At 39.2% G+C, this 14468-nt stretch overlaps 1 protein-coding gene across 1 annotated transcript; it reads right to left on the reverse strand.

The window, feature by feature from the left end:
* Window positions 1–1266: 1266 nt before the first annotated feature.
* LOC148222845 (uncharacterized) lies at window positions 1267–12050 on the reverse strand. Its single transcript, XM_088170113.1, has 4 exons — window positions 11629–12050; window positions 10231–10540; window positions 9561–9663; window positions 1267–3338 (listed from the first exon to the last, which is right to left on the reverse strand). The coding sequence occupies exons 1-2, from the start codon at window positions 12048–12050 to the stop codon at window positions 10504–10506; spliced, it is 459 nt and encodes a 152-aa protein (XP_088026239.1). The 3' UTR covers window positions 1267–3338; window positions 9561–9663; window positions 10231–10503.
* Window positions 12051–14468: the final 2418 nt, after the last annotated feature.

Genomic DNA, 14468 nt, shown 5'->3' on the forward strand with positions numbered 1-14468 from the left:
TCCATTTAAGGGTGTAGGGGCTGCTAGGGCAACACAGGGCCATCCATCAAATGCTTTCTGAAAGGTATCTGAGAGCTAATCTGCATTTTACACAGCAGCTGCAAAAAGGAGCAGTGATGCTAAATCAGCAAGCCACTAATGTATCTAGTAAACACTTTTCATTGATATTTCTCCAAGATTAAAGGCTTTCCTTTGGTCATCTTTCTTGGCAGTACAGAGAGAAGAATGTAATTTCATTAAAAAATATCTTCTGTTAAAGAAATACTCACATTTGACTGATGGAAGCTGTTTGTTGCATAAGGAATTGAAGGAAATTACATAATTTGCTTAATAACAATTAACATGGGAGTTTTTATAAAAAATAAGGGACTGCATTTGATTTCATATTCTTAAATAGCATTAATCAAAAGTATCTAGTGGCTAAATAAAATCATCCTCCTCCATGAATGCGGTCCCCTACTGAAAGGTTGGGAAGAGAAGATTGCAGTTGGACATCACGCCAGAGACTTGTCCCCAGTTCAGCTCTGCCGGCCTTTTTTCCTTTTTCTGCCTGAGTGAGATGGTTCACTGCAGGGAGCACCTGAGAGGCTTCCAGAGGAGTGCAGGGCTGGAGAAGAGCAGCTCAGAGCACTCTGCCTTGCTCACATCACCACAACAGCTCCAGAGGGAAAACACTCCTGACACGGCATTTCCTTCGCTGCATCCTTGGCCACTGTGCGATGGGCAGGAATAGCAGGAGGTGACACTGATGATTTCCAGCTTTAATACCCAGCTCTGTGGGGCAGCTTCCAACAGGTGAGTGAAATGATGAAAGGATGGGGCTTTTTTCATATTGATAAATCCAGCTGAATGGTGAGCATTCCTGACAGCGTGCAAGGCTCTGATAAGAGCTTTATCAAGCATCAACTGGCTGCCACGCTGCCCCCTGATCAGCTGCTTTTCCTAGCAACAGTACCCAGACAATAAGCACACATCTGTTGAGGGAGCACTTCACTGTCAGGGGAAGTGCTGTTAGAGTAATTCATGCTTGAGACCAGGTGTAAACAAGGACAACCAGACCCCAGATTTGTATACACAAAGATACTGGGACAACTGAGGATCTTTCAAAGATCCTCTTCAGCTCAAACTTCAATTCTGCCCATCTGAGAGTCCCTCCATCTTCATAAGCAGCTCACTGGGGAGTCAACAGAAATAACTGTTAATAATTAAACACCAGCTTGTGAGGAATGTCATTTCCAAATATGTTTTTAATACAACATATAATTAAGTTTTAACAAGGTTTATTCAGCTCTATAAGGACTTTGCAGAAAATCTTTAGTGGGAATGTAGAGGACACAACTCTTGATCTAGAAGAGAAAAAAAGGCCCATGAATATAATTTCTTTTGTTACAATAAGACTGAGTTTGCAATTTCTTGAATTAAACTGGGATAGACTTTGAGAGTCTGTCTCTCAAAGATCTAAGAATTCTGAGAGACTTCAAGCATTCAGATTTTCATCACTGGCGATATTAAAATCCTGGCTAAGAATATTCTTTGTCTTCATATGAATAAGGACTAATTCCACTTAGGAAATACAATATCTTGATTTAAAGGGAATTAATTTTGACCATCAAAACTGGTAGGAGAATATGTCTCACATTGAAAATAAAAGCCAGTCTGCCCATGGAACAGTAACATAGGCTGCTGTCCATATCTGTGCACCTCCTCTGAAAGAAGGTATGATGGTTTTTCCTGAAGCTATCCTAGGATAATTCTATCTTTGTCTTTTATAAATTCACATATATTTTTATAAGCAAAGCAAGGACCCCAGTGATGCCATTAGAAATAATCCTTTAAGAGATTTCCAAACATATGTCTTGTTTAACTTCAACAGAGAGTTAACTAAACACTCTACAGAAATGTTATTTTTCCTCATAACCAACAATAGATCCCTGTAAGTGTAAAGTCAGTCATACACAATCAAATGTGCTGGCATAAAAGTAGTCATGCTCTCACTCCTATAAAAAGTAAATAAATGGTGCCAATAAAGACATGCCAATATGTGAGAATAAACCTTTTGTTTTAAAGCACATGTAACCAAAGAACTTAGTATAAGCTTTTAAATTAATTTAGACTCAGGTCTTGGCTGTTTGGGAGTCTTTCTCAGTGATGGATGACCAGAAGACTATTTGGGGTGAATTTTCATGCACAGATGCCACAAAGTAGCGAAAAATCTGAGTTGATTTGAAAGTGCATTCTTATTGAGTTCTCACAGAAAGAGAATAGAAGTAAATTTGTCCTAGCCTGTCATTTCCTTGAAGCACTACCCACTGCAGCTAGCACTAGGGAAGATTTGTTTTTCCAAGTCCAAATGGACAGTATCAGGATCTAACTGAATTACTCTTGCCAGAAATGGACTTATACTTCCCAGGTAATAAAAATTACTTGTATCAAAGTATCAGAAAAAGGCTGTACACCATGTAATACCTGGATGGATTTGCCAAAGCATCTGAAGGAGGATTATTAATAGAAAAAAGGGAACATACTGCTTTTAGTAGACTTCATTACCTCACAAACTAAGCAACAGTTGTTTCAGAAAATCAAACAAGCCCCATGGCTGATTCCTCCAATTTTTTGCCATCTGCATCACTTTAAAATAGTCACATAGAAATGACATATTTTAAAAGTTGTGGTATTTTTTAACAGAAAAATTTAATTCTCATTCAGTGTTCTGTGAACAAAAACTTCAACACTTCTAAGAAATCAAAAAAGAAAGTGGTGAGCACATAAGGTTCTTGCTTACATCTGTTAGGAAGCAGAAAAAAACCAGAACCCCAGAAATGTGGGGAGTAGAACTAGAAAATTGGATAAAAGAGCTGTATCCCAAGGACAGGTATATGATGACTATGAGTCCCAAGAACTTACTCCCAAAAAACCTGAGTGCCTCATAATGGCATAATAAGTAAAGGATGGGCTGTACCTTTCTAGTAAAATATTTCAGAAAGCTCCACTGAAATTTTTCCTCCTGAAATATGTTTTTTTTTCAGGTTCCCTAGGCAAAGAGAATGATCTAAGCTAATATATTTCACTGCCACTAAGACAGGATGTAAGACGTTGTCACAGCCTGCAGTGCATTGAGAGTATCTGGTATCCAACTGATATAAAGCAACTCTTATTTCTCAGAGGACAGAACCCCATGGCTCAATTGTGGGAGTCCAGATTAAAAGATTTACAGTACATAAAATCATTATAATACTGACTTACCTGGAGTGTGTGTCACCCTCCATGCCTTCAGTGATAGGATTTCTGTCTCTGATATTAATTTCTACTGGTTGGAGCTGTGAACATTTCTTGTTGTGCTGTTTGGCAAAGACAGATTTTAGATATTTTAGAAAACAGTAATATATGGTTGCTTCATAAAGGATATGCTGATTTATTAATCTAAGTTTTGAAGGATGTCTGTGTCTAATAGTCACTTATTTTAACATGTGGGGCTATAAAATTTTTTTTTTGGGTCTCTGGAGCCTTTATTTTCTACCTGGGTATTCTTTGCAGTGCTCAGATCTGACCATGTATTGTCATATGTTTATCCACCTTGTGAACTTCTCTGAATAATCTAACCCAGTTGGTTTTGACCTTTTTCAATTTGCAAACCTCTAAATGTTTTCTAGTAAGATTATGAACCCTCTCTGCACTCTGAATTTGAGATAATGGGTAATAGCATTGCTTTCCTTTGTTACTTTGGAGGGACTGCCTGGAAATGGCCCCTTTGCAGTGGTTACAGGCCAGAGGTTCAAAATTATGTGTAATTCTATGGCCAAAGTCACAACTAGAGTAACTTGGCATAATTCTGCTGATTTCAAAGGAAATATATTTTTATAGCATCAGTTAGAATAATGGCTAGTTTACTGTACATTAGCTGAGGAACTTCCCCTGCCTTTAGTCCTCCTCTTAGATTTCATTGTGACTAAGATTGAGCTCCACTTCAATGTAATTGTATCTCCTTTGTACTCCTTACTTACTACTCAGACTAGAACACATCAAAGAGCCCAAGAGGAATCCTAACAAAAATTTGCATGGGAAATCTCATCAGAAAATTCCTACAATTTTATTTGATGCTTAGTCCCAGATGTATCCTAGATATCTAGTTTTTTAAGATGACTCTTCAGTCAGGTATTACCTTTCATCTCAGTGGCACAGTCTAACACATGCACAACTCTGATAAAAATTATACAGTTAGTAACATCAATTTTTTGTTGACTTCACCGATCAAGTAGTTCTACTGTTAAAGTGAGATATTTTTGAATAGAGTTATGCTGATTTATACCAGTTGATCATTTGCCCAATATGCTTGAGGCTCTTCAGGAGTGAGTGCAAAGGAAATAATGTTCTTGTTTCTTATGAAAAAGAAAAGGACAAATAGTTCAGTAGATATTAAGAAAAGTAACAATTAGGTCTGAAATGTTAATAACTAGATATCTTTTCTGAGGATAGTCAGAAGTATTTACATTTAAAAGACAAGAAAATCTCTGAAAAATTAGAGAAAAATGGAAAATTGTCTTTTATGTTGTTGCTGTGTAGCTCACTTTGCAGCTCCATCACATGACAATGAATAAGTAAAGAAAACTATTATTATGCAAACTGCTCCAGGACAAAAGGGTATTACATATCTGGTACAAAAGGGGATTTCTTTAAAAAGCACAGCACATTCAGTGTTTGGAGTTTGCAGTTGAAATTCATGGCCTTACTTGCCAATATTATCATGCAGCTGGGTATTATGCTATTGCTTTACTCTGAGGGGAGAAAAAACCACAATAAACATTTTCAAATGGGTTCCTATTAAACAGTTGTATTCTCTTATGTGGCAATATCAGTTTTAATGGTTTTTAGCATTTCTTCTCTAGTGCAAAGGTCACTATCAAGACTACTGCAGAGAATTTGATTGCAAACAGAAAATGCCAAAAAGGTGCTTCTTTTGCCTTAAAAAAAATCAATTGAAAAGAGAATTAGGCATTATTTCAGTATTGAGAACTGATGGGATTAATAATATTTTTTTCTCTTATTTAACAGCTATGAGACAGAAATCCATCTTTCTGTAGAGAAAGCTGCTCACAGAATCTCTTTTGTATTTGTTCTGTAAAACAAGTTTATTTTTAAAATTTTAATTCAAATTAATTTATTATCTTTCCAGAAACTTTCTCCTGTTTAAGTAAAAACAACTCAGCTGACCCAAAACATTCCTGATGAATAAAAGATGAAAAGTAGTCTCAGAAATCTTCATCTCTTCATGACATGACTAGTCAAGCAGTAATTTGATTGAGCATATCTGTCTTTACAGGGTTGGCTGTTTCCTGCACCTTCTATATGCAACTTTAGTCATATGATCATTGTGAACTAGCTTATTAAGCATCAAATTTATTTCTAAAACTATTTTAAAGGAATTTTTTGCAGAAAATAGCAAGTCACAAAGTACAAGTCAAACAGTTGCAGAGGAACAGCTTAAACTGTTTTTCATTTGCATATGTCACCTTTCTTCTCTGGCTCTCAAATACATTCATCTCTGGGTATCTCCAACTGTGTTTTCAAGTCCTTATTTCTGACTTTGTTTTCTGTTTTTCCCTGAGTTGCCTGAGCATTGTCATCATAGACTCCTGAAAGATATGTACTCTCAGTAATGTTATGTACTAAAATACAAAGGAATGGCACAAAATGAACAGTTTGTGGCATAGGAAAAAAAAAAGCTATGAAATTGTTGCTTGGCAAGAATTAGTACAGAAGCCAGTCTGAGACACCGAGCACACTGGCATCCAAACACTAAATTCATACTAGTGCTGGGTGTACAACAGAGTTAGCAGAACAAAAGAGGTCCCTGAAAAGCTCTATAGAAGTCAAGGTACATTTGGAACATACTTTCATTTCCTTTATATTAATCAAAAGTACAACAGATGCCACAAAATACTACCCCAGTCTCCCTTGCTTATAAATAACTGTTCTTTGTGATGCTTACAGTCTTCCAAATGTTTAATTATTTTGTCTTGTTAGGTATCAGGTACGTTAGGAAAAATAATGGTGACAGAAATCTAATCCCAAATGAACACCAAACGGTGTACTTAGATGTGTGCCAGGATCAGCATTGAGATAGATGTTATTTGCACACCATTTTAGTCCTAATCTGTGTATAAAGAACCAGCTACTGCAATTTACCACACATGATTAAGCATTTCGATATTCTCTCTTCTACTTTCTTTACTACTAGTTATTAACAACACAGTTCCAAATTTATGTGTCAAACATACATCAAGAACAGATATATGCATTTTGTGGTCATCAATGTGCATGGTGCTTACGCTCTCTACATCACTGCAACCTGGTTAACTGAGCTTCCAGCTTTCAGAAAGTAAAAGAGGATCAGCAATTCAGATCTGTTCTTCTTAGAATAGTCTGTGCAGCACCAGGGCCGAATGCCATAGCTCTTTTAAAAGAGTCAGACAGATTATCCCTGTTTTATCAAAGGGAAGGTTTGGTCACAGATGCTTGAAGAAGTTCAAGGTGCAAGGCAGATCTTTGCAGTGTCATACCTGCTGCACCACCATGTGGAAAGTCTGCACTGCTCCAATGCTTTTGATGACTGAAAATTTTTCTTTGCTTCTAAGACTGCTTGAAGATGAGCCATCTTGACAGTTTTGTTTATTGGTTTTAGTGGAATGTAAGAACTAGATATCTGTCCTTAATGGCTCAGACGCCTCCTGGGAAAATACTGGTTTGCCAAGCTTCGTGTTACTCTACTTTCACTGTGCCATTCACAGGATTAGGAGAAAAGGAATTTTGTCCAAGAGGGAAACTGGTTTGGAAGCTGTGTTTTATTCAAAGGGGAATTCTACTGACACGCTGAAATCACTTTTCTTTCACTGAAAAGAAGTCTGAAACTTCCAAATTTAAAATAACAAAAGCATATCCTAAACATTTGAGTTAAATTAACCAAAAGGAGTAATTTCATTGTTCAAATTATGTAATTCTTTTGTGAACAGTGAAGCTGAATAACTTGTGATGCCCTGATATAATTTGTAGCTGTAACAGTCTCACAAAATTAACTTTCCTTTTAGATTTACATAAGCATTTCTTTCCTTTAATGCTGTTCTTTTTTTAAAAAAGCAGTAACATGGGAAAGTCAGGCTTGACTTTGTACTGATGGCACTCAGACAAGTGATACCACTGACCATTTTAAACAAGTGACACTTTCAGCAGCTCAGAGAAAATGTATAGAGGAGCAGAATCACCTATCTTCTCTTGATGGGTTACTGAGACATCTCCAAAATATTTACCAACCACTTTCAGGATTAACATCTTGGAGGTGATACAATGCCTTCCTTCTCATGCTCAGTAGTCCCAGTTCACCTTACTTGGTTATTGTCCCATCCACATTTCATGAAGGAAAGAAGGAGCAGATCTGCTGTGCACCACTTTGTGTGGGACAAACTTTGGAACATGTGACATGGGAAATTCTGTGTAGAACATCCCATGACACTGGCTGGATAGTGGCCCTGTACAACCTTGCATAAATACTAGTTTGTTCATGCTCCATTTAAGTAGGATTTGTTTTTTTCCACATAGAAACATTTTGATTTTTTTAAAATTCTTGGTTTTTTTCTGGAATAATCAAAACAACAATACAAGATTAAGAAAATGCATTAAATGAGACATACTAATTGCTGGCTGTGATTAATTAGTGATTGTAAGCCCACCCACACACATAGCTTCAATTGCTAGGAATTTACTTGCTTGAATTCAATAGAAGCAGACAAATTTCAAAATACCTCAATCACTATTATTTTAATTGACAGATAAATTTGTCTGTTGTAACTGCTCCAAAAACTTAGCATTTCTTAAATTAGTAAGAGATAAAGTAGGATCCTGTTACCTAGATTGATAAGGAACCTGAAGCCTACCCAAAAACCTTTAGTCATCACAAAATAGCTTTTCTTGCTACGTTTTGCTTTCAGCCTCCTAAAAGAGTTTCATTCACTTGTCTGTAGCAAAGGAGAGGATTTATTGCTTTGTTTTCAAGCATTCTTCAGTTCCAATGACAGGAAGCCATTCAAGCCCTGTGTCAGATTCTTGACCACTTGGAGAACTATACTGTGATGAGTTCCTAGGGAATTAAGTCACTTGAGCTTAATGGCATTTGGGGTTCTGGCTATCCCTGGTAGTAACTCAGCAGTGAGCTTCTCATGCTACACTGGAAGACTTCTGCCTAATGCAGCCTCAGGCTCTTGCTGCTCCCCTCAAAATAGATTTGCCAGATATATTTTTGCTTCAAAATACAATTAAAAAAAAATTCTTCAAATCTTCTAGGCCATGTTATTAAAAATTCTTGTGTATTGTCTGTAATTGTCCTAATTCTGCTGAAAGGTGAGGGTCAATTATTACAAAACAGTGTTTGCAATTACAGAATCACAACTTTACAATGACCACAAGTATTAAACCAGGGCACATGAGTGAACATAGTTTATCCTTTGCTTAAACCATTAGCATGGATTTTGAACATGGTTTTAAAATAGAATTATCTAAAAAAACCCAATGTTATTAATCACCTTTTACAAGACCTTTAGAGGTTCTCCCTTTTCCTGTTCATAAATCCCTAATCTTTGCACTACATTTTTTCTCAGACAGGAAACAGCAACAATTGATTTACATGGACAAAATCAACTTTTCTCAGTTTTCAGTCCAGCTTCCTCTGAGATCTCATTGACCTCTAAAGTTCAACTTCTTCCAAGAAAGTTTTCTTTGGGATTAATAGCCTTTAGCATCAAATCATCAAGTGCCATAGACATTAGCAGTGCTGTAAGAAAAGCGTCAGCCTTTCCACATAAACTCTTATTTTCAGAGGTTTATAGTTTGACTACAAAAAATACAGTTTTATGCTAAAACTCATTTTAAAAAGCTCAGTCTGGAAGTGATTTCAGTTTCTGAGAAATCTGCACAACTCTGTGGTTGTTTTCAGACTAAAATTCTGACCAAGGCTATGAGTTGTTATCTACATCCCATTGGTGCCTGACTTTCTAAAAGTGCAGATCCACTCCTGAAAAATTATGGAAAGGCAATCTAAGATGGTGTTTTAAAAATGGTTATCCCATATGTTAAAGATTTTCAAATTGGATCTAGTCCCTGCTTCTCTGGAAGACAGTCTAATCACTTGAACACAACAGTATTTTTCAGAGGATTGTAGCCAGGCTGAGATGTGAGCCCAACTGCTCTGTAAGTGATGGAGGGCTCTCAAGGTTTCTCTGAGTGTCTCCCTGCAGAGTAATGGAGGAGCCTGCTGGTCCTACAGTTGTTAGAAAGGCTGATGGATTGGGGGATTAAAACCTTGTAGAAAGGATGCTTGAGAAAACCTGAATTGGCGACTTTGGGAAAACTGTTGCCTCCTGCTTCTTCAGGAGCCATGTGAGTGCTCCAGTGGCTGGGGCTGAGTGCCAGGAGGGACAGGTGAGGGACAGGAGGAGGCAGGCACCTTTCCAGCATCCTGAAACAAAATCTCCACCGTAATTAGAGATGCTTAAATCAAAACCAACAGAACTTACTTCTTGTTTGCACAATCGCCTTCAGAAGGGATTTGAGGGCACCATGTGGAGGGAAGGATGACAGGGATGTCATGGAGTTTCCAGTTTCCTTTGTTGGTAATTCCTGTAAAGGGATGACTTGGCCCTGAGTCACTGCTTCTGGAGATGGGAATACAAGCACAACACACCATGCAAATGTATTAAAGACTATTGGCAACAAATGTAATTGCTTCAAAGCAAAATCTTCTCAGCTGAGATGGTGACCCAGTGCAACACGCTGCTTCTTGTGACCACTCATTCTTTCCACAACAGAAATCTGAACAAGCCAGAGGCAATATTCTGCCCCCACCTTCCCCCAAACTGGTCACCAAAACTAAAAATGTCCTATCAGTCTTTCCACATAAGTACAGCACAATTTCCTATGCCTGTGTCCAGCAGCAGGAAGACCATTTCATTTAATCAATTTAAATAGTATCTTAAACCCTTGCCATGTGAAAGAAAAGGCCAAGGCACCCTCTTGATTATCCCCGTGTCTCTCCTACAATCCAGACAGATCAATCTTATGTCCATCCTATGTTTTCAAATGGAAATATATTTCTGCCCAACAACAGCAAGGCAACATCCTCTGAAAAATGAGGCACTGGTTACCATGCAGAATTGACAGTGCAGTATCTGAGTGGGAAATACTAACCTTCAGATCTTTGGGAGTGTTCCATTTGAAGCTGATCCAGAAATCTTTTTTTTTTGGCAACAGCTCATTATAACTAGGAAAATTCAGTCCAAATTCTGAAACTTCTTTTGAAGGCATAATGGCAGGGGAACCTCACAGACAGGATTAGAAGGAAGATAAGGAGGTAGCTTTACAGATGTCTGAAGGAGCACTTTCCAAATGTAAGGAATGGCATGGGATAAATCTTCAAACTGAGCGACAGAAAATCTAAGAAGTCAATGAAGGAGGTTGGCATCATGGGCTAATCAGTGAAAGAAGCAATTTCTTGATCCTGCATGAGAGATGATATGTAGGATGAGGTGCAGGCTTTGAAGGTGAAGACAAGCTGCTTATATCTGATAGAAAAAGAGTGTTACGTTTGACAGCCAAAGTAATGGGCTAGGCAAATGATCTCTGCAGTGCTATGATGTATAGAAGCAACCTGAAAAATTGCATTTTTGAAAACCAGAGTAATGGCTATTGAAATCATCAAAAGAGCTTGGTGATTACATACGTACATATTAATTCTTGCATAGTGATAATCACTAAGTTCTATAACTTACTTCCATAAGACAACTATTTTTAAAGTTTTTTTTTTAAACTTGCACTAAGCATGTTGCATGGGAAGGTGGGAATTTTATTGGATATTTCTAATAACATTTCCCTGTCCTGAACCTTCCTGGGGAAGAGGGAAATCTGGCAGGGAGGGGACTACAGGGCAAGGAGATGTGATTCCTCTTGGACAATCCAGAGCGAGGACCAGGCAGCCCCTGCCTGCAGCATGGCACAGGCACGGTGACACGGGCACGGTGACACGGGCATGGCCTTGTGGCAACCCAAGTAATTTCCTCCTCATTACCTGCTGCCAGACATGAGGCTGCTTTGGAGCCTGGAGAGGCTGCTCTTGCATCAGGGTAGCCCTGGGCAGGTACAAAGGCAGAGCTCCACATGGATGTCCCATCCCTGCTCCCACAGGGATGAGCAGCAGAGCATTTGTAGGAGCAGAGAGGGGCCATGACTCCATCCCTACAAAGCCTCCAAGCACTTGGGTACATTTGGCAGCCCCACAGGCATCTCTGTCAAGATGTCACACAAATGACAAAAATACCTGTGAGGGTTGACACTGATACGTGCTCAGTCCCTGAGGAGAAACAAGACTTTAATCAAATCAAGTAGCTCAGAATTCCAGAGCATTCCCAGCTGGAACCCAAACCCAGCACTGAGCCAGTTCCTGGGAAGAAAGGAGCCCTCTCCCAGTCAAATGCAGAACAGCAGGAGCACTCACACAGCTCTTTGGGGGAATCCTAATTTATTTAGCACCTATTCTAATTTATTTAGCACCTATCCCAAAAAGGCTCTCCTATGACAGTGAACACCAACCTGGGGCCCAGGGGTGGACACTCGTGGCTGCAGGACACTTGTGGCTCTGCCATCTGCTCCTGGGAATCCTTCTCTGGCTCCAGCTTGGCTCCCATTTCTGCTTCCCAGCTATCCCTGGCCGTGTCAACGTTCTGGGATGTGCTGGTGCTGTCGATGTCCATGGGATTTTGTTGATCTCGAAGGGAGCAGGAAGAGCTGTCCAGGCGTTCCTCAGTGTCCACGAGTTGGAAGGGCTTTCCTGAGAGGCTGGGAGGGATCGAGGCCTCCAGGAGTGACCCTCTGGAAGGGAGGCAGGAACTTGGAGTGAAGGACAGGTCTTGCCAGGGGGAGGATCTTGAAGGGCTGGGGGCTCTCAGCAGGAATGGAGGCTGCTGTAACTGGGCAGGGTTGGCCCCTCTGCAGATCACCAGAGTGTTCCCCATGGCTCCAGCAGCCTGAGCTCATCCCTCGGGCATCTCTGCTGATGTAAACCCGAGTCCTGCACGGGCCACCCGCAGTGTGGCAAGAGGGTGCCCGTGCCAGCCTCTCCCGTGGCCAGGCAGGGGCAGCAGGAGGCCATGCTAGTGCTGCTTCCAGCCTGCTCAAGACTCTTGTTTTGTGTCAGCGTTTTCATTTGTAGCCTTCCTTAAAAATTTCTATTTTATAAGAGAAAAAATGACATACTAACAAATCCTTTTTGCATACAAGTCTTTTTGGTTTTGACTAAATCTTTTCATTTAAGCACAGCACCTGAGGTCATTCAGTGCTCATATCCATGGCAATTAGACAATGTCTTAGCTGGTGGTCTCAGTTTATTCCTCTCTGGGCTCTAGCTGAGGAGAGGTTGTCCATTACTACTTGGAGATGACTCTGGAAAATCTATGCTGGATAACACAGACATGAAATTGCTAAATGCACCACACCTCCGAGAAAAAGATTTAACAGCACTTCTCTACTTTGTTTGGCACTATTACATTAGAGTGGTTCTTTCTGTACTACATATTAAATTAATTTTTTTCCCTGCTGTAGCATATCCTTCATTCTCCCGATGCAGAGACTGGTGCATACACATTTTTCCAGGGCAAGGCTTTTCCTATTAATAGACAACTTGGCTCCACACACTGAGATGAACGAACAAGGTTTGGAGTGCCTAATTTAAGGGACCATATGTCATAAGCTATAGTATCCTGTTAGATGGGAATAAAATAAAGAAAGAGTGAGAGGAAAAATAGCTTCCTACCACTATCTGACCCCAGACTGAAATTTTTCAAAGTTTTTTTTTTTAAGTGGGCTCAGAACTATTTACTTATTCTGTGCATCATGTGAAGTTATACATATTTCTGATGTATTCTTGATGGGGATGCTGCCTCAGAAAAAGAACTTCTGAGTGTTACCACAAGACAAAAATAACACAGGGATCCTGATTTTTTTTTTCCTGGAACTGCCTTCAAAGTGTGGCCAGCTTCACATTTTTCTGCTTTAACTTTCCAGTTTGTAAAAACTGGAATACAGTTGTTTACTGTTTATTTAGTGTCCTGTGATTGTAGGATATTGCAAATTTTCCTTTGCTAATGTAAAATACACTGGTGCATGAATGTCCTCTTTTTTAGCAAATTATATTAATTACTATTATTGTTTAACCAGCCCATCTCAGCTGCACAGTTCAAAGAAATGTGCTCTTTCAGTCTCTTAGGGTGGTTATATAATCAGCATTCCTCACAAATATTTGAATGATTAGAGCTAGCAATCATATTTTCCTGGCAAGTTGTCCACTTTTGGGTACAAACAGAGTCAGAACTAGAAAATGCAAAAATCAGCATTTCCATTTACTTCCTCCTGCTCATCCCATATATTTCTAGTGGATTTTTTCCTTCTCTGCTTTATATTTCTGTAAATATCTCTGAAAAGTAACATTGCCAGATCATTTCATTCAGGTAAGGGAATGTGTAAGACTATGACCAGTTGAAGGGCATACCTGTTGCATTTCTGTTTTCAGGATGTGCCATTCCATACTTCCAGCAGAGTTCCAACTTCCATTCCCCTTACAATCCAATTGGCAGTCACAGGTTTGTGTCACTATGAAAAACAGAAAAGGAAGACATTTCTTAGCTAACATAACTCACAATTTTATTGTTTTCTTCTTACACTCCTTGTGACCAAAAGCAGCAGAATTGAAGATTTACTGTATGAAATGAAAGGAAAGAATGTTTGGAGAGAAAAAAATTATTTGGACTGAGGAGGAATTTTGTGCACATATTTTAGCCAGTGATTATTTGGCTGCCTTATGAATCTGTAATACTGAATATTGCCTGCATTCAGGTACTCAAAAAGCAGAAATTAATAAAATGCAACAAACAAAAGCCACGCGTAGGGAGAAAAATATCATTACAACTTACTCACGTTTGCAAATACTACAAACACTCCTCACCTTTCTTTCTGCCTTAATTTATTTGGTAACACAGAATCAAAAGTGATGTCTGGAGTTAAAAGCCCAACAAGTCTGAGAATAGGGAATATGGCTGATTTTAATCAACAGCAAAAGTTATGCAATACAAAGGGCTGTGATGTAGCTCACTGCCCTAGAGAAAACATTCCACTGCCCCAATCCTAAAATCCCTTTGGTGCTTTGTGCCTGTGGAAGATGTCCATGAGGACCAAACCCATGTCTGTGGGAATCCTTGTCTAAGGGGAAGAAGAAAATTCGAAACATGACCTTTGATTGCAATTTAGACATCTCAGTCCTTCTGTATTTCAGTGGAATACATCACCCTATTACCTGGGAATTTCTGGTCATTTGGCTGTTTGGCAGCCCACCAAAAGGTGGATTCCAAGCTCTGTATTCCAGTGCAGAGCTCTGGGCC

This window comes from Sturnus vulgaris, chromosome 9 (genome assembly GCF_052056855.1).
Source record: "Sturnus vulgaris isolate bStuVul1 chromosome 9, bStuVul1.hap1, whole genome shotgun sequence".
In the NCBI taxonomy this organism is placed as follows: domain Eukaryota; kingdom Metazoa; phylum Chordata; class Aves; order Passeriformes; family Sturnidae; genus Sturnus; species Sturnus vulgaris.

Bases quoted from the DNA above. Each gene is read 5' to 3' on its own strand.
- LOC148222845 (XM_088170113.1), bottom strand. From the start codon at position 12,050: ATGGGGAACACTCTGGTGATCTGCAGAGGGGCCAACCCTGCCCAGTTA. The intron at 10,541-11,628 runs GTTGGTGTTCAC...TCTCTCATGCAG, and splicing joins TGTCCACCCCTGGGCCCCAG to GATCAAGAAATTGCTTCTTT.